Source organism: Carassius auratus, chromosome 3 (genome assembly GCF_003368295.1).
Source record: "Carassius auratus strain Wakin chromosome 3, ASM336829v1, whole genome shotgun sequence".
NCBI lineage: Eukaryota > Metazoa > Chordata > Actinopteri > Cypriniformes > Cyprinidae > Carassius > Carassius auratus.
Window position 1 is genome coordinate 12,027,920 of NC_039245.1, and position 22,979 is coordinate 12,050,898.

At 34.9% G+C, this 22,979-nt stretch overlaps 2 protein-coding genes across 3 annotated transcripts; one reads left to right on the plus strand and one right to left on the minus strand.

Annotated features, from left to right (window-relative positions):
• Positions 1-693: 693 nt before the first annotated feature.
• ifnphi2 (interferon phi 2) lies at positions 694-1,804 on the minus strand. Its single transcript, XM_026219227.1, has 5 exons — positions 1,566-1,804; positions 1,387-1,473; positions 1,093-1,239; positions 900-998; positions 694-780 (listed from the first exon to the last, which is right to left on the minus strand). Exons 1-5 carry the CDS (start codon positions 1,692-1,694, stop codon positions 694-696), a joined length of 549 nt encoding a protein of 182 aa, XP_026075012.1. The 5' UTR covers positions 1,695-1,804.
• A 5,880-nt stretch (positions 1,805-7,684) lies between these two features.
• Positions 7,685-10,390, plus strand: LOC113048206 (interferon a3-like). Of its 2 annotated transcripts, XM_026209855.1 has the most exons (6): positions 7,685-7,777; positions 8,240-8,297; positions 8,663-8,731; positions 8,940-9,089; positions 9,349-9,441; positions 9,687-10,388. In XM_026209855.1, the coding sequence occupies exons 2-6, from the start codon at positions 8,259-8,261 to the stop codon at positions 9,792-9,794; spliced, it is 459 nt and encodes a 152-aa protein (XP_026065640.1). In that variant the 5' UTR covers positions 7,685-7,777; positions 8,240-8,258; the 3' UTR covers positions 9,795-10,388. The 2 variants fall into 2 exon arrangements, with proteins under 2 accessions (XP_026065640.1, XP_026065631.1); XM_026209846.1 differs by lacking the exon at positions 7,685-7,777 and having other exon boundaries at positions 7,784-8,297; positions 9,687-10,390.
• Positions 10,391-22,979: the final 12,589 nt, after the last annotated feature.

The following is a 22,979-nucleotide window of genomic DNA, read 5'->3' on the forward strand; positions in this document are numbered from 1 at the left end:
AGTGAACTACCCTATAGCAGCCCACGTTGGGCTTTACGAACACATGGGACCTGTCCCCAGTACCTTCACTTTGCGGTCTTGGACACTTAAAAGCACTAATTTCAGTTGTAAAGCATTTTCCTTGCTATATATATGAAGAGTTCTGATGCAAAAACCTCTAAGTGCCATCTGAAATTTTCATCTAAAATTAGGATTTTTATCAGGCTCCGATATTTATGTTCAGTTATTTCACTTTAATAGCCTGGAAAAGGACCTGCACGTTGCCATTAAAGTAAAACGACTCAACCTAAGCATAGGAGCTTGATAAAAATCCTAATTTTAGATGAAAATTTCAAATGGCACTTAGAGGTTTTTTATATATATACACACACACACATGCTTTTGGCCATTTTTGTATATCTAAAAATATATTTGTAAGTATATTTTGCTGTATGGGATAAACAACTCTTGTTTTTGTGCTATTGTTTGTTTGTAAGTCGCCGCTTGTAAATTATACTCTGAGATATGCACTTCAGTGTCTTCAGTTTTATTGAGTCTTCAGTAGTCATCTTAAATAATCATATCATTATTACAAAAATTAATCAATCAGTCAAATAAATAAATAAATACATAAATAAATAAATTAATAAATAAATAAATAAATAAATAAATAATAAGAATAAATAAATAATCATTCCACGAAAACTGAACAATTTAAGTAAAAGACACAAGTTTAAGCGTCAATGTAAGAACACGCAGGAGCTCCTTTCGAACCACCTCCCATGCACAGTAACTGTAGTCCTGAAGGAGAAAAAAAGACAGCAATTTATAATAGCTATGGGCTTGAATAACAGTATTTTGTTAGGGTGCTTTGTAGACAATATTTTATGCATGTTGAAAACAAACAAAGTTTGGTGTACCTTGTTTCTGAGGAGAGTGGCCAGTTTATCAAAGTAGGTTTTCAGTGCACCTTCTCTTGTGGGAAAATCATCCACGGGTCGCTGCTCTCTCCTCATAATCTACACACGAAAGATAAATATGAAACACTTACAGGCATGTTCACATATTAATCTATAAAATCCTGTTTTGAAAATAGATGTATTATTCGCTTACACATGTGTACTCGTCAGTAAAACGATAAACTATGTCTTGGAAATCCACCACTTTCTTCTGGTTCCAGGATTGTGGATGACTATCGTTCGCAAACAGGTAGTCAGTGTGCTCCATGATCTTATAGATTGCCTTTGCTACGCCGATGTTCTGCAAAGTAAACATATAACAAAGAAAACATTATGCCTGGTCTCCTCCATAATGTCTGGTCCTAGCAAGTGTTCAACAGAAACATGTAGACAGTCATGGAGCTAATGTGCATGGAATGACCCTTGATTTATAGTGTTTATAGTTTACCTGACTGGAGTCATTTGATTGCAGTGCAGATGTCGGGAAGGTTATTACGACGTTTTCTTTCAAGCATTTACGAGGAAAAAGACCTCCCTGTAAGGAGAGTCCGAGGTAAAGATACAGCCTAAATATATACAACAGGTAAATAAATAAAAAGCAACCGGGAAGAAAAAAAAATAACTTACCATATTCTCAAGTAGTTTGTGAGTTTTTTTCACCAGGTCCCGCCGCAAAGTGCATTTTGTTGGCATTGAACAAATCTGGGCGAAAAAAAGAAATTGACACAGCAGAGCGATACATTTCCAAAGTGTCATTATATTTGTTTGAAGCCAAAAACCAAAAAGATCCGAACGATTAGGCAAAAAGTCAAAAATTAAAAGAGCTGTAAAATAGCACTCGGTCACAAACGGTGTTGAAACCTTTTGAAAATCTCCTGATATTTCTGAAGACATGGATGCAAATGGTCCGTTTTATACTACTAAACTGAGTGATGAAAGGAAAGTCTGTGTGTTCGCTTCTGGATTTTCTAGACCGCAGCGCACTCGCTGAACTGTTTCCCTCTATATGCGCCTCTGTCTAATTTGTGGTTAAGGATGTGGTCGGCCTGCCTATCTATCTATCTATCTATCTATCTATCTATCTATCTATCTATCTATCTATCTATCTATCTATCTATCTATCTATCTATCTATCTATCTCATTCCGGTGCCCACAAGATATAAATGATCAAATAAAATCTGCAAACAAGTGATTCTCTTCTCAGAATTGAGAAAAGCTTGTCTGTCGCAACAGAAGTTCATCATATTATTTATGAATATGTTCTACAAAGTTTGACAGCCAGAAATTGTCCATGACTTTTTATTTTATATTTAGATTGTTTCATATTCTAAAACCTCTCGAATTTCGTTTTGTGAAATGCTTTGGTGGAAGTGTATTTATGCCACATGTGTTTAAAATAAATTATTTATTTTTTTGATCATTTGTTACATAATGCATTTTTTGTTAAATAATACATCTAAAATTGTCTTTTCTATTAGACAAGCACACGACAATAATGTTGTCTTTACAGCTAAATAATCTTAAGTAGCCTAGAAAACTATAATTAGTGTAAACGCTATTTAGAATTAATTAGTTCTTTGGTTATCAATATAACTGTCATTTTGGGTTTTCTTATGGATCAACTCTAAACACGCAGAAACCATAAAATGAAAGTTCACGAGTTTCACGTCAATAAAAAGTTCATAATCAAACAAATGGGGGAAGATAGTACAGCGCTCTCGCCTGTATGACTAAATTATGTAATGACTCTAAAGTACAAATTAAGATATTTTCATTACATTGATTAAATATTGGTCAGGATATGTCATCATTATCAGCAAGACCGCAGGGTGGTATTAGGCTACGTGCGCCCCAGTAGCATTTCACTTTTCACTCCCAACTCGAAATAGGCTACGTTGCCGGGCAAGTCCCAGTTCTTTCTATGAATGAACGATTGCTTTTTTTTTCTTTCAAAAAAATTTATGAGAACAAACCTTTGTTTTCAGACAGTTGGAAAGCGAAGCACCCATTCGAGGTTATCCTCCAGCTAACATCATAAGCGTTTCAAAACTCCTAGCGCCTCACCGCATGCACAGTTCACCTTCCCACGCTCACAGACCACACGAGCGTATAAACCCAGGTCCTCGCGCTCTATGAACTCAGTTCTGTCGATTCAGCGCGTGTGGCAGGCTGTGTTCCACTCATAACTAATAATGACTCTGCGCTATATTAATAATACCCACACCGTCATCATTAATGGCGGAATATTCCGTCTTCGCCACTGTTCACGTATGAAGTACAATTCCCTGAAATTAGCTATTGTATTCATTTAGCCTCTGCTGCTGAGTATAGCCTATATCTGGAAAAAATAAATAAACAAAGGGGTATCATTATGTGCATCATTATGGAACTGAGACTGATAATTTTCCTTTAAATGCATCATTATGGAACTGCCTAACCTATAGGGCAGTTATAGTTGAGCCTGTTGTATGAGTCAAATAGTAAAATGACGAAAATAAAGATTGCACTGTTGAATCGGTGAACGTGACGATTAAATAACAAAAGGAAATAAATATGAGCAGCATCAAGGGTGTTATATAAATGTATATCTGAGAGGAAACAATTGTCTACAGAAACGTTCTGAAAAGTTATTTTCATTTCATTCTGACTCCATGAAAGGCCTGATAAAGTGGCGTTTATGAGCGCAGCGCTGCTACCAATAGGACAAACACCACTTTTTAACCTTTAAGCCCTTAATTCTGCTGTTTTTGTTCAGACCAACGCGAAAATCGACCCTTATTATTTTACTCAAATAGTTGTAAATGTGAACCAATGGACAGCGAATATGCAAAAAAAAAATATATATATATTAGGATATTTGTATACATATTTTAACACAGTGTTTCTCTTTATAGTTTTTTTTTTAAGCTTTCAAGTAAATTCTGTTCACTCCTTTATCACATTTTAGATGCAATATAGAGCTACTTTATGTCTTAATAGACGGCATTAAAAAAAAAAAAAAAAACTTTAGGCCTACAGATCTTTATGACGAAAGTGAAAGTGACGTGACATGCAGCCAAGTATGGCGACCCATTCGTGCTCTGCATTTAACCCAATCCAAAGTGCACACACAGTCATCTATATGCTGCTGGGCCTCTGGAGCAGTTTGTTATACATTTCACTTGGTCTTAAATGGATAGTTCACCCAAAAATCAAAATTATGTTATTAATAACTCACTCTCATGTCGTTCCAAACTCGTGAGGCTCGTTTATCTTCAGAACACAGTTTAAGATATTTTTGATTTAGTCTGAGAGCTCTCAGTCCCTCCGTTGAAGCTGTGTGTACGGTATACTGTCCATGTCCAGAAAGGTGAGAAAAACATCATCAGCCACTAAATCACATGCTTAAAAAGGAACTAGAGAACGCATGAAAATAAACACACTTAGGCCAAACTAAATCATACAAAATACTATTTAGCATCTAACAAAGGCAGTTACATGATCAGTTATGCAGTGATGAAAGAAAACAGAAGAAAACAGAAGAAGTTATACTTTGCTTGTTTGTGAAAGTTAGTTTAGCTACCTCATATGTGAGCTGAGTGCTTTTTTTGAAGCCCTCAAGGCCAAACTGACTACATACAGAAGAAAGTATCGGAGAAGGGAGATGCCACAAGGGAGTGCCTGACAGCACTTTTAAATCCTAAAATGTATGTGCCTCTGCAGCTTTGGGCACCCGTAAAGTGGTAGATAAGTTAGGCTATTTCAGGCACGTGCACAGGTAGGGCTCAACCTGTGCAGAGCACATGCCCTTTTTGCCTTACACTCCGAAGTGCCCTTTTTTTCAATGCTATTGGTCACCCTTTACATCTGTATGTCTGTTTTACAAATATTTAGCAAATGAAAGTTCTTAAAACGAGCTTGTGTAAATCTAATTTGATCCTCAAGCTGTCAGTAAGCTGATAACTCCGCCCCCCTCTATATTCATTGAATCAACTGAAGTTCCACAGCAGCCGCACAGTAGACAACAGCTGAGCTGAATGGTTTTGCGAAGGGTAAATATATATCTTGTTGTTTGAATAAGTACTACTAAACACTATGTCTATAAAGGCTCATATTTTATTTATTGGATGTCTGTCTGACTGACTGAGACATGTGGGACGTCGCCTGAGAGAGAGAGAGGGCTAGCATTTGCCATCTAGTCATAGACAACACATAACCAACACTTAAATAGCCTGTGCATACAGTAGCATTTCATCTTTTATAAAATGCGATTTTGGCCAAATGCATTTTACCACAGGAAAAACTGAGCGCTCCGTCTATATAGCTACAAAAACTATTTTGTAACCTGTAATTAGATGAAAATGTAATGTGATGCCGGCAGCGGCAGACCGTCGCCGTTTTAATGACAAAAAATAAATAAATAACATTTGCACGCATTCGCTGGTCAAAAACTATATATTGATAAGTAATACAACAACATATAATTAGTTTTTAACCATCGGAAAATCATAACAGGTGCGCACCCGCGCTGTTTCGTACTGGAACTTACACAAAGCGACGAGTGATCCTCGTCAGCTAGATAAATATATTTCTAAGAAATTTCTTCTTTGATTTATGATTGCTGATACACTTAATTTATTAACATTTAGGCTAATCATCTTATGGTATACTATCCATATACTCTCTGTATAAAATGTAGTAAAACATGGTTTTACTACAGTAATGTAGTAGTAACTAAAAAAAATTACAGAAGATCACTGTGAAATCTTTATCTTATAAAATCTTAATTTTATCATGCAGAATGTAGTTCATGATTCATTCCAAGGCTTCGTTTATTTGATCCAAAATACAGCAAAAACAGTAATATAATGTAATATTTTTACAATTTTAAATAACTGTTTTCTATTTGAATATATTTTAAAATGTAAATTATTTTTGTGAAAAAAAATTTCAGCATCATTACTCCAGTTCAGTACTCTTCAGTGTCACGTGATCCTTCATAAATGCTTTTCACTGCAACTGTACTTTTCACACTATTTTTATTTATTTTTTCATTGCTGGCTTATTTTAGGGAAAGTGTAGTGAATAAGAGACCTTCAAGAGACCAACATCCCTGGTCCACCACAGTATCAAATTTTTGCCAGGAAGGCGGATACATGTTGGATATGTTATAGTAACGGTATGGCTATAGTTTTTATAATCTGGAATTGAGTTGGACATAATTACTTAAATTATATTTCAAAAAAGTTTGTCAAAAATACTTGACTCATTGCTCACCTTCCCCTGATCTCAATGTAATTCATAATAATGTTAGCCAAATAATACAAATTAGCCTATGAAACCAAACAGAATAGCTAAAAAAGAGAATATATATAATTGATATAAAAAAAAGGGAGGGGGTGCCCTTTTTCAGTTTCAGCACATGCCCCTCAAAAGGTCTGTGCACGGCCCTGTCTCCCGTAACTTTCTATTATTCCTTCACTTTTAAAAGACATAATATCGTGAACAAAACGTCTACTGTAAACACTTTCTGCGCTGTTAACTTTTTTTCTTTTTTTTTTACCATGTCTCAAACTGCGATCAAAACATCATTCATTAAACCTCCTGTAAAAAAGTCATCTTTACTAAACTTGCCACCTACAGGCAAAGAGGTGCAACATCTTAAAAGTGAATTCAAGTTCCCGTTGATTGAAATCACGCGTGAGGAGGATGTAGATTGGTTAAAGATGATTTTTCTATGCTGAAAAATTAAGGATTCAAACAAACAATTCTAACAATAAAACAATTCATCAACTTCGCAGCCAGTAATAAAGAACCAGAGAAAACCACAGAGGTGAGAATATGTATTTAAAACACCTACACTGCACTTGAAGAACCAAGTTAGATTTTATACAACCTATGTAAGTGCAAGAAGTATTGTTGTAATGTACTTTATCTTTAATTTGTTTAAATTTGCACGCCTACTGACTGTTTTATTAATTATAATTTTTCTTGTCGTTACAAGTTCATCAGTGTCATTTAGATGCAAGCTGGTCATTCGCTGATTGACCAGCTATCATTTTTCAAAACACTGTTTTCGAAATTACTGTTGTCGGATATTAACGTTTTTTTTTTTTTCATTAGCTATTCCTGTTTCAAACACTGCTTTATAAATGGCTTAACGTGGGTTCATTGAAAAAAAAAATTATATATATATATATATATATATATATATATATATATATATATATATATATATATATATATATATTATGTTCTATAAGCAAATGCTATAAAATATGTTAACAACAACAATAGGCCTAATAATAATAATTAGGCTATAATAATAGGCTATAATAATAATAATAGGCTATAATAATAATAATAATTAGGCTATAATAATAATAAAAGTAGTTATTATTATAGCCTTATTATTACTATTAGGCGTATTGTTGTTGTTGTTTATTATTATTATTAATATTACTAATATTGTTTTACATTTAGCAGACCCTTTTATCCAAAGCCATAGTGCATTCAGGTTATAGGCTACTTTTATTCCCAGTAGCTATGTGTGTTATTATGTAAAAACAAATATAGAAAGATATGCTTGAAAGCAAAATATTTCTTTAAACTGACGGTCAATGCTAGCCCATTTCTTGTAGTGTAGTGACAAAAGATGAGAAATTGCATTTCATTGCGCCATAGAGAAAGTGCGGTGAAGTCCAATGAGAGCGATTGTAGGAGGTTGCGTCATCACGTGGCGTTAACAAAGCGTAAGGCATTACGTCTCAAACAGAAAGTGTTTTTCTGAACACATCCCGCTGGTATAAACCCCTTCTCGTTTGGAAACGTCAGCGACCTTGAAATACTTTGGAATCAGGTAATTATTTTGAGAAATTGCTTTCTTTCGGGATTGCTGTAACTTATGCTGAAGATGTTAATAGCATTCATTTGTGTTTTAGACGAAAGTCTGTGTGCTAGTGTCAAGTGAGCTAAAGACGATTAAAGATGAAATATAAATATATATGCTTTTCACTTATTTTCTAAGTACAAAATCTATTGGTTTTAAAAGTGTTTTTATTATTCATATAGCAGACCAGATGAGATATGTTGTATAGTAGTCTATGGACATTAACTACAGCTAAAAAGTGAAAGTAAGCCGCGTTTTCCCTTTCCATATACTCCCGAATAAAGTCCAGCAAACTCCACCATGTCCCTGCATCATTCCCTCGAGCGACACAGTAGAAAGCTAGTGCACGTATACAAAGATGAAACAAACTCAAATGTGGACATATATTTGTGTGATATTTGTAACTCTGCTGAGTCAATGCTCCGCTTGCAGATGGCTCGGCAGATACAGGATGGTGAACGCCGATTCTCTGACACTGATTGAGAAAATGGTAAGTAGTCTACGCTTTAAAAGCTTCATGATTTATTTGTGAATGTTCATCAGAAGACATTAGATCTCTGCGCAATACAACCACAGCCCTTTTCTACAAGGTCCTTAAAGCTCTCGACTATGTCTTGTTTTTGTCTTAGTAATGTAGTTGTTAATTAAAACCTTACAGAATGATTCACGACTATCTGGAAAACTGCACTAAACGTGTTTTAACATATTGAGGAATGCCGTCAGTTTAATCTGATTAGTTTAGCATTTATACAGTAATTATTATTATTATTATTATTATTATTATTATTATTATATGCATATGGATGAACAGCTATGAAACATATCAGAAATTACAAGTTGTACTCTGTCTTACAGGGTGGACATCCAGGGACTGTTAAGGTGCGATTTCCAGGACACCTGTACAACTTGATTGGAGATGCTAAGGTTTGTAAACTTTTCTCTGTGATTGAATACAGAGGTCAATACAGAAGTCATAAGTGGCCATGCATTATGATTTTTTTCATTCTTGTTTTTTCGTTATCTCAGCATAACGAAAGTTGTTTTCTCGTTATAAAAAACATATACAAAACGTGCGTACATACAACGTGTTCATATGGGACCAGTTACCTACACAGCATTATATCTGTTACAGGTGGAGGACCAGGTGAGGTTTCTTGTCTTGAACTTAGATCAGATCATCAACCTCATGGATTCCAAAGAACACATGAATCCAGAGCAATGGAAACTAGTGGAATATTTCCTAAAAGACCTGCACAGGCAGTCATCTGAGCTCAAAGAATGTGTAAGTCTTGTCTGAAAGTGTTTGTGCTTAGGAGAAAATAATATCAGAATTCCATATGAATTCTGTATAATCCTGTAATTTAAATAAAAGGATTGTCATAATAGTAAAAGAGCATGAATTTAGATTGAATGATTCCTCTCAATCTTTTAACCTCAAAACTGTTATATGACATTAATCATAAAAATATTGATGTTCAGATGAAAGGGCTAAATTTATGTTATTTTCCCGCATTGTTTATATTTTGTTTGCTTTTTATCAGGTGGCCCAATACCAAAAGCCGTCACATATGGAGTCATATGAGAAAAAGATAACAAGGCACTTCAGGACTTTAAAGAAGAGTTTAAAGAAAAAAGTAAGTTTGATTGTATAATTTGATATCACAGCTTATTCCATTGTTTTTATGTGATTTTATATTTTTCAATTAGTTGACTGATTTCTGTCATCAGCTATATTGTTCTTAGTGTCTTTATGAAGCATATTGTAGTTGTGATTCTGCAATGTTAATGTTACTTAGTAATGAGTAAAGGAAATTATTTTCTTCCATATAAAATATAAAGTCAGTGATACACAGCTAAAGATGTTCCTCTTGTGTTTAAGAAATATAGTTCTCACGCATGGGAGCAGATCCGGAGAGCAGTGAAAACCCACCTTCAGAGGATGGAGATCATCGCAAACAATGCAAACAAGTCCCTGGCAAGAGTTTAACAGACAACCAATGACAGAAGAAGACCTGATGACAGAAAAAATGTATGACTTGTGACACATTCCATAGGATAAAAAAAAAATGCTGCAAACAACGCCTTACAAACAAAAACTGAAGAAAAAGAAATTTTTTTTTACAAATGTATTTGTGTATTCAGTCTGTATGTAATTGAAATGAATGAAACCTAGAATTTAAATTAGAGTTATTTTGACTAATGGCCAGTGCTTTTATAAAGTGTTTACCTTATGTGTTTCCTATGAAAACTTGAAGTTATCAGATCAAAAAAGCTAATTATGTTTCTTACAAATACATGTGAAAACTTTTCTGGTTTAGGTGAGAGTAAGCCTCTTTGCCTAAACTATACTTGCTAACTAAATGTAAAAATATGCTATGTATTTCAGATCAAATGTATTAACTGTCAGTCAGCCGGCATGTTGGCTATATTTCCTGATTGTTTTGACTATACTTAAATATATTTATATATCTTTGTGCACATTTTTTATATCCCAGAATATTTATTGTTTTCATATTTAATGTTATTTATAGTTATTTATTGGCTCTAATTGTCATGAAACATTTTGTACTTTCAAATAAAACAATTATTGAATCTGCTAAAGGTGTTAACATTGTTTTCTAAATGCATTGAACTTCCACACACCAGTACAGTTTACAGTTCCTTGTAATTGTCTTACTTTGCCTTACTTTATGGGTCTTCAGAGATTGTTATTTGTAAAAAAGTGTTGAAATATTTTTTATTTGTTTTTCTCCTGTAATGCAAATGCTTCACTATAATGGACATCAAAAAGAAGCTCTTTTCGAAGGGGCGCACCAAAGTCATAAAGCTTTCCTCTGTGAGACAAATTACAGGCGCTTCTCAATAAATTAGAATGTTTAGGAAAAGTTAATTTATTTCAGTAATTCAACTAAAATTTTTAAACTCATGTATTAAATAAATTCAATGCACACAGACTGAAGTAGTCTAAGTCTTTGGTTCTTTTAATTGTAATGATTTTGGCTCACATTTAACAAAGTTAAATCTGTTCACAGAGTGCTGTATCCAAGCATGTTAACAGAAAGTTGAGTGGAACGAAAAAGTGTGGAAGAAAAAGATGCACAACCAACTGAGAGAACTGCAGCCTTATGAGGATTGTCAAGCAAACTGGATTCAAGAACTTTAGAGAACTTCACAAGGAATGCACTGAGGCTGGGGTCAAGGCATCAAGAGCCACCACACACTAAGTGTCAAGGAATTTGCTGAACCACAGAAAATGTCAGAGTTGCCATTGTTCCAAAGTCCTCTTTTCAAATGAGAGCAAGTTTTGTATTTCATTTGGAAACCAAGGTCTGGAGGAAGAGTGGAGAAGCTCATAGCCCAAGTTGCATGAAGTCCAGTGTTAAGTTTGCAATGTCATCTGCCAGTGTTGGTCCATTGTGTTTTTTGAAAACCAAAGTCGGTTCGGTCTGAGTGTCGTTTCCGGATAAAGGGGGTTTGAAACTCATGCCACCTTGTGGGTGTTGTCCGGAGGAGATGAATCAGTTGTAGTAGAGTCAGAGAGTCAGAGTTAGAGTTAGATAGTTGTGTCGTCGTCGTTATTGTGTCATATATGTGTTAGGGCTGTATATTATTAAATTATGTCAGCACTGTAAAAAAAAAAAAAAGTTCCGTCAACTTAAAAAAAAATAAGGCAACTTATTGCAAGCGCTTTTTTGAGTAAACTAAACAAAAACTAAAGTCCACCCAACTTAAAATAACTTAATATCACAAGTTGTCAAAACATAAATTGTCATGTTACAGGGGGGGGGGGGGGGTGAAATGCTATTTCATGAATTCTGAGTTTTTTACACTGTTAAAGAGTTGGGTTCCCCTGCTAAACATGGACAAAGTTTCAAAAATTAAGTTGTACGTTTGAAGGAGTATTTTTGTTCCAAGTTTCGGAAAGTTTTTTTCGAGTATGGCTCTGTGTGACGTTAGATGGAGCGGAATTTCCTTATATGGGTCCTAGGGGTACTTCTGCCGGAAGAGCGCGCGCTCCCATATAGCAGAGCACAGACATTCCCTTATCAGAGTGAGGGACCGAATTGTCACAAAATAAGTGTGTTTTTGGTTGCCAGGGCAAGACAACCCTGCACAGATTACCAAAAAAAAAAAAACAGCATTAAGGGACCAGTGGATGGAGTTTATTTTTACAGAGCATCAACGGAGTTGTGCAAGTGTTTGTGTTTGTTCCCTGCATTTCGAAGATGCTTGTTTTACAAACAAGGCCCAGTTTGACGACGGATTTGCATATCGTTTATTTCTTAAGGATAATGCAGTGCCAACGAAAAAGGTTCACGATCGTGTGTTGGAATCGCATGCGGTGAGTAAAACTGCTTCAAATATCTCTGTGTTGTAAACTTCGCTATCGGCGCGTAAGCACATCAAGTAAACAACATGCGATGTTGTCATCAAACTGCACTTTCCACATGTAGGGGAGAACCGGGGCGAAAGTAACACTGGACAAAGGTAACAAATCGATTTTCTCCGAGCCTCTTTCTGCATTTGCATTCCCAGCTATGACAGCATGTTCAGCATGCAATCCTTGACGGAGCTGAGAAATATCATGTGATTTCCTTATCGTTTCCCGAAGTTAGGTCCGTAAAACTGTTTTCGAGTACAAAAAGTAAATTATTGAAGCGGTAATTTTTTTTTATTAGTCGTGTTGTTTTTCTTGTTTCATGTGTCAAAGTAATGATCAATCTACAGGTTATTTAGTGCTTTAACACATCCTAAAGTTTGCATTTTCATTTTTTTTATATATAAAATTAAATCGAGTTTAAATGTCAGGAGTTCCTGTCGGGACGAAAGTAACTGTTGTTACTTTTGTCCCGCTACAGTCACAAAAAGTATTTATTTTGTTCCAGTGCAAGCTATATTGTGAATTTCTGTGTCTTGCATCATTTCTTACAAATGTTTATGTCATATTATACCAAAAGAATATGTCTGAGTGAGGTTCAGAAAGACAGACAGAGGTCTGGTTTTATCCAGATGTTTTTGAGAGGGCGTTTCTGGACATAGAGGAACATCTCTCTCTGGGCAGCTGCTACGTCACATTTATAATCCACCTGTGAATTTGCAGTGTTTCCAGATGTTTTAATGCACATTTTTAATTCATGCATAAAAACAACTGGATGGACACATAAATAGGCCTACTGTTACATTATGTTTAGAGGTTTTTTTATTATGCTAATGTAATAAAAATTTTATATTGTGCATTCTGTAGAATTATTTTATTATAATATAAAAATACATTGAAATTTACAATAAAAAAAATACAGTCAGGTTTTAAGACATCTGAAGAAACAAACTTAAATTTAAAATGAAAATATGAAAATGTAATTTAATAATTTTTTTGCAAAGATAAAGGACAAAATATGTTTGCAGTTATTTATTAACAAGGTCACAATCAGGTATACTTAAGAAAAATAAGACTAACAGAAAAAAATCTAGCTTATATTTGTTGTGTTATTTTTGACCCACCTGTGTGTTTCTTTCGTCCCAACCGATGGGGTCGAAAGTAACAATGTGCAACTTATGTTCTAAGTGAAATTATACTGAAGTCTTTCTACATTTCAACAAAATACCACCTGGTATTGTTAGACCACACTTCTGAGTTACTGGCCACAGCAGAAATATATCTCTGTATATAACATTATCTTTTAAAATGAATTTTTTCTGAAAAATGGTACTTTCGCCCCTGCTCTCCCCTACACCTTAAAAAAAAAAAAAAAAAAAAAAAAAAAAAAAAAAAAAGACGACATAAAGTGGAACTTAGTAATTTTCCAAAACCGCTAAGCAAATATATACAGTTTCAATACATACTACTTAGAGATGTCCTGCTGTAGTCGTTGATGCTGCTGCTCTTGTTAAATTTCAGCCTCTGGATCTGATTCTGGATCATAAATATACGGCTGAATCTGACTGTTAGCCATGGTTTGTTTTGGATGATTGTTTTTTTTTTTCTCAAGGTAATGTCACAACTTCCAAACGCTCTCAACGCAAAAGCCTACTCACGCTCGTGATTCTTTAGCCCGACTTTTTGGAGTTATGAAGGATGCAGTACTACTCTATAGGTACTCAAGATTAACAAGATATTGAGTGAAAACAAGCATTTCACCCCCCCCCCCCCCCTTTAATCTAAAAAAATATCAGAACAAAATATTTTTTGTTTACTGAACACAAGGCCTATTGACTATAAGCATACACAATTTTAAAGTGAAATTCAGCCAAGTATTGTGACTTATACTCAGAATTCATGCTCTACATTTAACCCATCCAAAGTGCGCACGCACACACGCGCACACGCGCACACACACACACGGAGCAGTGTTCATCATTTATGTGGCAGCACCCAGGGAGCAGTTGGGGGTTTGGTGCCTTGCTCAAGGGCACCTCAGTTGTGGTATTGCCAGCCTGAGTTTCGAACCCACAACCCTAGGGTTAGGAGTCAAACTAGGCCACGAATTTATATCATTCAAATAATCTAAATAAATAAAAGACCATGCGGTCAAATAACTTTTTTATTATTGAAAGTTTGTGTCCAAAGCACAAGGACATACCAAGTCTTGTATATTAAATTCTTTATTCCAATGCATTTTAGACTGAACTCAACACATGGTACATAAGGCTTGTTAAATAAATCCAGTGTTAATTATACCTTAATACGTTAGCAGTCTACATCGGACGTCTATATCGGACGTACAGAAGAAATAAAAAACTTTTTTTAAAAAGACGTCATAAAAACATTTTGTCTTCTCAGTGCATGTCTTTTCAACGTCTGCAAAGACATAAAAAGATGTCCACTGGACGTAACTTTGCCCAGTGGATTAGGCTGGTGTTAAAATAAGCAATATAGTAATTTTTAATTATTTAGTAATTATTCCTTTAAAAACAAACAAAAATGTTAAATACATGTGACTTCATGCCACAAGACTGCTAACGTATTAAGGTATAATTAACACTGGATTTATTTAACATGCATTATGTACCATGTGTTGAGTTCAGTGTAAAATGCATTGAGTAAAGAAGTTAATATACAAGACTTGGTATGTCCTTGTGCTTTGGACAAAAACTTTCAATAATAAAAAAAGTTATTTGACCCGTGTTATGGTCTTTTATTTATTTAGACTATTTGAATAATATAAATTTGTGCGTAGGGGTTAGAGAGCTTGACTCCTAACCCTAGGGTTGTGGGCCCGAAACTCAGGCCGGCAATACCATGACTTAGGTGACCTTGAGCAAGGCACTGAACCCCTAACTGTTTCCCAGGCACCGCTGCATGAATGATGAAGACTGCTCCGGGTGTACGTTCACGGTGTGTGTGTGTGTGTGCATTTTGGATGGGTTTAATGTAGAGCAGTGTTAATTTCGTTGACAAAGACTATGACGAAAAATATTCGTCAACTAACCTTTTTCACGGACGAAAACTAAATAAAAACTAAATAAAAAGTCAGATATGATGACGAAAAACGTGACGAAATATAACTGACACTTTAGTCAACGAATAAAAATGAGACGAAAATATATGGGAGGGACGAATGGAGAAGAGATCCAATCAGAGCGAATCTTTGAGGGTAGGTTGATCTATGCAGAAGCAGCCGAGCCATTTTAAAAAGCCGCGGCAAATGCATTTGCAAGCGCAACAGCTAAACAAACGCAGCAGCAGTTACACAGAAAAGAGAACAAAGATGAGTTTGCTGAAATTCGCACAGTTTCGAGGACGTTTTCATAACAGTTAAGTTGTTTACACAGGGAACTACACTGCGACCTTTTGAAATGCATTTGCGACCCAAATTTTTATGGGGTCGTAAATGTATCACTGATTATTTTTGTACCTACTTATGTGTAATGCTATGTTTTAATATGAGCATTTATTAAAACAGAAATGTGTAAGAATACGTCTTATAACGTGCTCCAAGCATTCAACACATCAAGTTGGCTTCAGCCCCGCGATGCGGGAAAGCAGCTGGTTACTCGCGCAACACTGAACCGAGTTTTCCTTCAGGACGTTTGCGTCCTCCTGCACCTGAACGAACAAATACAAATCGCATTTTAAATAAACATAAGAAAAAGAGCGAAAAGTGAAAGAGCTCAATTCAGCAGCGCGGTGTTCAGGGAGCAAGCAGAGACGCGTCTCAAAGTCTTCTTGCTTTTGTACCGACAACAAATACATACTAAATATGTCGAAATACCCGTCTTGGAAAGTGTGTTCGAAAAGGTCTGTAGTTGTGTCTTCAGTGAAAGTAAAGAGTTGGAAAGAAATCGTATGTGTATCTTTATAATGGATGCATTTGTCTCTTAAAGTGACCGCGCCTAATTTACTAGCTCTGCTGTCAGTGTCTTTAATGTATGAAAATGAAAGTAAATCACTCACTGCTCTTGATTAAATTACTTTGTAGTTTTAACAAGAATTTATCCAAAGTCAATCCAAAAATCAGATAGAATAGATTATATTGTTTTACTAGTGACTAAAAAAAAAAAAAAAAAAAAAAAAAATTTTGATTAGGGACCTGAGCATGTTTTGCTTAAGTGTTTCTTTCTTTAATTGCTAATGCAACCTTTTCACACCACAGACTGAACCAAATTAAGCATTGCATCAGACATTATCAAGATTAATTTGTTGTTCTGACACAGTTTAACCCTGAGTTATTGTCATATTTTATTACCAATTTCTAAACTACAGCAGATAAACTGTGATATTGTAAGAAACGTTGAAGGTGTCTGAATACATTTTGGTTTGATTGTGTATTTTATTTTACAGTGAAGACTATGCAGTGCTATTTTAAATGAACAAAAACAAACTTAAAAAATGTAAACTTTGTGTAAATATCACAAATAAAGAAATAGAATGAACATAATAATATATAATATAGGTGGTTGTCTATTTCAATAATACTGTACTTCATCTTGAAAGAATGTCATATGCATTGCATATCATTCAGGACGAATGCATATCTTTTTCAGAGAGCATGTATATTTTTCATTGAGAGCAGGCCTTATGTTTATTTTATAAATACCATTCCATAACAGACTGATGGAAACATTTAGTCAAGTCAACTAAGTTGACTTTGTTCTACTAAAAAAAAAAAAGCTAGACTAAGACTAAAAGACTTAAGACTAGACTAAGACTAAAACTCTTATGATATTTAGTCGACTAAAACTAGACTAAGACTAAAACATTTCAGATGACTAAAATGTGACTAAAACTAAATGGTGTGTTATTCAAAAGACTAAGACTAAGACTAAATCCGAATTTGCTGTCAAAATTAACACTGATGTAGAGCATGAATTCTGAGTATGGGTACATACTGTACTTGGCTGAATGTCACGTCACTTTTCACTTTAAAATTGTGCATGCTTATAGATAATAGGCCCTGTGTTCAGTAAACAAAAAATATTTTGTTCTGATATTTTTTAGATTAACATGACATGACATTTATGTTGTGACAACTTGTGATATTAAGTTATTATTTTAAGTTGGGTTGACTTTAGTCCCCGTTTGTTAAGTTTACTCAAAAAAAGCTTGCAAATAAGTTGCCTTATTTTTTTAAGTTGTTGCAACATTTTTTTTTTACAGTGAGGTTATATTAGTTATAGTATATTGTTATTATTAATTAAAGTAGTTATATTATAGTATTGTTATATTAATTAGATACGATTTTTGGGGTTGCTTTGGTTTTTTGGATTTGGACTGGACTGCTTTTTGATTTGGAATGCCCTTTTGGATTTGTTTGCTTTTTGTGACCTCTTCCTTTTTCCTTGTAATGGAGCCAGCAAGAAAGAGGAAATCCTCCCATCTGGGAGTTTTTTTAAATGGTGGGTCACAATAAGGTATGTATATTATTATTGTTTTACTGTCTTAATCTAATAATAATACTCACTATAAGTGTTTCTAGGTGAAATGCTTGCTGTGCCTCAATAAAAATAATGTGTGATCCTTCCTTCACCCACCCCAAACTACAGTGTTGCAGTTTGTTCCTCTAAATCCATAGTCCAAAAAGCACAACACTGCACTAAAATTAGTAACAGTTCAATGCATAAAGCACACCAGAAACAATTCTTAACCTTTCCCACCCCACACTTTTCTGCTGCAATTTGCGTTATTACACTCCCTCCTCCATAAAAACTACACTCAACTCAGTCTCACTTTTGTTGTTCCTACTCACTATCCAAACAATTTATGAATAATGAATGAACTGTGTGTGACAGTGTCTCTGCACAAGTAAATTCAGACAGAGAGAGAAAAATATTTTATTTGATACCCAGGCAATGGACAAATGTCTGCTCAGGTCATTGATTCAGTATTAATTTATTGGTCTGCTATTTCTTTGCACTGTAGCTAGGTGTCACTAGTGAGCAATAATGAATGAAGCTTCGAGTAATGAACCTTTTGGCAATGCAAGTATAAGTCTCTGCAGGTAGCGGGAGTTACCAGATCAGGGTGTTTTTACACCATGATACCTGATTGGTTGATGTAATAGTGACGTTAGGTTTAGTGGTGGGGTTGGGTAAGGGGGATCATTCAGATTGCACTATTTAGAAAAACCCATTAGTTTGAAAACACCCACATAAACGCCCACTTTTGCTCTGCAGAGACCTAAGTCTCAAGCAATGGGCTGCGAGGTCTCAATGGTTCATGAAGCCTCATTTTGCCATCAATACCAAGAAATCTTGGAGTACTTCATGCAGAAGTTGATTTCATTTTATGTAGTTCGGTAGGAGCACATCAGATACTTAGCCTTTTTGCACAGGTGGAGCCACTTAAGATAATCAACCTTAGGTATAAATACAGCTGAATTAACCTACCTGTCTCCATTGAAGGTTTATCAGCATCCCCCCTCCACCCCATCTCCTTCACTAGAGTTCATTTGACACTTTTATATATGGGGGGGGGGGGGTACTCTAGGTTCGGGCCATTCCCAAGCTCAGAGCCCCTTCCCCTGACAGCATGCCAAATATGCATTATAATACTTCAGCTAATCATATGTAAGTGTTAACTAGCAGGATTTGTCACCCGCCCACACTCCCAAAAGCTCCAAAAGTTGGTTAAATAACCATGGTGTTGGTGTGCTTGACTGGCCAGCAAATTCACCAGAACTGGACCTCATAGAGAATCTTTGGCTCTTGTCAAGAGGAAAATGAGAAACTAGAGACAAAAAACTGCAGATTAGCTGAAGGCCACTGTCATATGGTGGTATGGGCTTCCATACCACCTCAGCAGTGCCACAACGGATCACCTCCATGCCATCCCCAAATTCAGGCAGTAAATAAAGCAAAAGGAGCCCCTACCAAGTACTGAGTACATATACAGTAAATGAACATAATTTCCAGGAGGCCAACAATTCACTAAAGGTTTTTTATTTTTTTTTATTGGATTTTATGAAGTATTCCAATTTGTTGAGATCGTGAATTGGTGGGCTTTTGTTAAATGTGAGCAAAAATCATCACAATTAGACTTAAAACAAATACTGTGTGCATTGAATTTATTTAATAGACGAGTTTCACAATTTGAGTTGAATTACTGAAATAAATGAACTTTTCCACCACATTCTAATTTATTGAGAATTACCTGTATATTTGTGTATATCTGTTGTTGCCAATGTAAATCAAAAACGTGAAACATTTTTTGTGTTCTACAAAAGAAATAAAGTTATACATGGGAACGAATTAAGCAATTTAGTTAAACGATGACTGAATTTTCATTTTTTAACTAACTTTCAATTCAAGCTTTCAATTCTATCTTTATTAACAAACCACATATTTGAAGTTTAATCAGCTATCCCCCCACCATACAACCCCCCAAAAAACAATTCTAATAGTGGATTTGAACGTTTGCCATAGTGTAGTGTAACGAAAGGTGACATTGGCATGAAAGGGATGAAGATCCTCCTAAGTCTCTCAGTTTTTGCCATCAGACTACAGAAGCGTTTACCAGATGGCAGCAAAATGAAAAGACAGTTACCAGGGTAGTTTGAGTCCTTAATGATTTTAACAGCTCTTTCTTTACAGCTTTTGAGTTAGATGTCCTACAGCGAGGGAATAGTAGGCCTATACACTGAGATGCGCTCAGCTAAGCTAAGCTGCAGGGCTTTGCAGTCATGACTGGAACTGTTCCCATACCACACTGAGATACACTGAGTCAATACACTTTCTATGGCCCCTGAATATCAGGATTGCTGGCGAAACCCTGAATTTTTTCAGATGTCGCAAATGGTACAGTCTTTGCCTGGCTTTATTAACCCGAGTTTGGATGTGAGAAGTCCAAGTCAGGTCCTCTGAGATGCTTCCACAAAAGGTACTTGAAGCTGCTCACCCTCTCAGATGTCCAATTGATCATAAAAGGATCTTTCCATCTTTCTTTTCTTTTAATTTGGAGAACAATATATAGCAAGAGTCTTGCCATAGGTAGGAAAGAAGGTAGGAAAGAAGAGAAATTTATCAAACAATTAAATTTCTGCATGAACTGGTAAGTCTTACATCAATCTATTAATAAATATTTACTAGATTTATTATAGGAAAGTTACTGGATTAACAATATAAAAAATGGTATCACAAACTGGAAAACAATTTTACATAATCTAGGTTTTAATCTATATTTTAGAAATATAGCTTTGTTCATCGTTCTTTTATTTTACTAGCCTAATGTTAATTCACCCAACTTGAACGTTAACATATTAACAATGTATTAATATAAATATTAGGATTAATATACATTTATAATGAGTTTACCTTAATAACCAAAATATTGTTCATTACACTAATGGTTTAATGTTAACAAAAGCCTGGCAGCAGTATAATAAGCCTAAATGTAGGATATATAATGGATGAAAATCGTAAACATCTTTTCTTCTTCTTCCCAAAGGGTCATAAAGCATGTCCACGTGATGTGGAAAATGCGATGTCCGATCGGTTCACAAGTCTTCCCGATAAGGTAGGCAACAATATAAAAATACAAGACAGAAATGTTAGATCCAGATCGATCTAAAACTCCGCAGGGAGCAGCATCAAGTGCAGCTGCCCGCTTTCAAGTGATTTAAAAGAACTTGATTTGCTGTTTCTGGTGTCGTTCAGCTGTCAGTTTTAGACATATTTAGGACTGTTGTTGTTATACATCCTGTAAGTTTGACAATGGATGTTTTCTCTCTTCTCACGTGGACAGAAAGAAGAAATATCTCAGGCACTGAACATAGCATATAACTCTACCTTTGAGCTCTTCAAGAAGAACAGAAGCCACTGCCACTGGAATAACAATTCATTCCAAGAACTAATGGAACATCTCCACCGTCAAGCTCAATTAAACTTCGTAAGTCAGAAGTTGGACTGAGTCAACATTTACTTTGATTTCTTTACAATGTTATAACGTTAACCGTTATTGTTAATATCTAGGTCCCGGTGGTGATGAGCTCTGAACTTGAGACGCTGGTCGAAAACTTCAAAAAGCTCGAAACTTCAGAAACTCAGCAAACGAGACCGAAAAAATAACGAAACATTTAGGATGTGTTTATACCTTCATAACTCCAGTCTGCATAATTTAACTGTGACTTTTCTTTCCGACAGAATTTCAGCTGCTGCGCGTGGGAAACTGTGCGCCAGGACATTCTGATCGTTATGGACCACGTCAGAAGAATGACTAGAAGAATGACGAGAAGAAAGACTGGATAAAAATGACGAGAAGAAGATCAACTTAATACACTGTGTCCCGTAATTTAAAAGTTGTCAGTTTATTAATACACTAATTTTGTTTTTATTTATTTTTATTTATGTATGTATTTATTTATTTATCTGCACGGTTGATTTTCCAGTGATATGGTAAAATTAATCAATACATTTCCAGATTAATGAATGTTAAATATCTCTGGTCATGTTACTTATAGCCTAAACATATTTATTAAGCAGACTACACGAAAATGTTTACAATAAGCGAACAAACGTTATTGTTCTGTAGGCTACAATTCACTGTTTAATCGGGAATGTGCTGTTATTATGAATTAATGTTTCGTTTACATGTTGTTTGTAACACAACGGATGTCTAAATGTCTTTGTCACAAATGTGTGGAATTTTCACTTGATCAATGTTCACAAAAAATAAATACTTATGTACACTGATGATTCATTAATGATTTCGGTATAGACATATTACTGGAGATAGCATTAACATTTTCAGTCATTTCGAGGGGAAAAAAGTTTTTGCTTCCCAACAATAATTTAAGCAGGACACAAAATAAAGTAATAAGAAGACTAAGAAAATTATAATTTATCATTTATTGTTGCTCCAGTATTGTTTACATTACTTTGGGCTCTGACCTCACACAAAATTCAACAGAAAAGATCAAGGCAACAGCTGTGGTCGAAAGAAATCAAACACAGGTATCGATGAGTGAACAACCCGGGGCCCAAGGTTTTCTCCCGTAACTTTCTATTAGTCCTTCACTTTTAAAAGACCTAATATCGTGAACAAAACGTCTAATGTAAACACTTTCTGCGCTGTTACTTTTGGTCAGTGTCTTAAACTTCGATCAAAACAAAAACCTCTTGTCATCTTTGACAAACTTGCCACCTACAGGCAAAGAGGTGCAACATCTTAAAAGTGTTGTTTTATCTTTATTTGTTAAAATGTGCACGCCTACTGATTGTTTTATCAACTATATAGATTTTTATAGATTTTTCTTGTCGTTACAAGTTCATCAGTGTCATTTAGAAGCTGGTCATTCGCTGATTGACCAGCTATCATTTTCCAAAGCACTGTTTTCGAAATTACTGTTTTCTGATAATCACTGTTTTTTTTTTTTATTATTACTCCTGTTCCAAAACACTGCTTTATAAATGGTTTAACCTGGGTTCATTTTTTATTATTTTCTATAAGAAATTTTATTATTATAACCTAATTATTATTAGTATTAGGCGTAGCCTATGGTTTTTGTTAAATATTTTAACAATAGTTATTATTATTATTATTACTATTATTTTACATTCATGCATTTAGCAGCCGTTTTTATCCAAAGCGACTTAAAGTGCATTCAGGTTATATTTTTTTTCCCCCCAGTATGTGTGATATTATGTAAAAACAAATATAGAAAGATATGCTTGGAAGTGAAATATTTTGATAAACCGATGGTCAATGTTAGCCCATTTTCTTCTGTGACAAAAGATG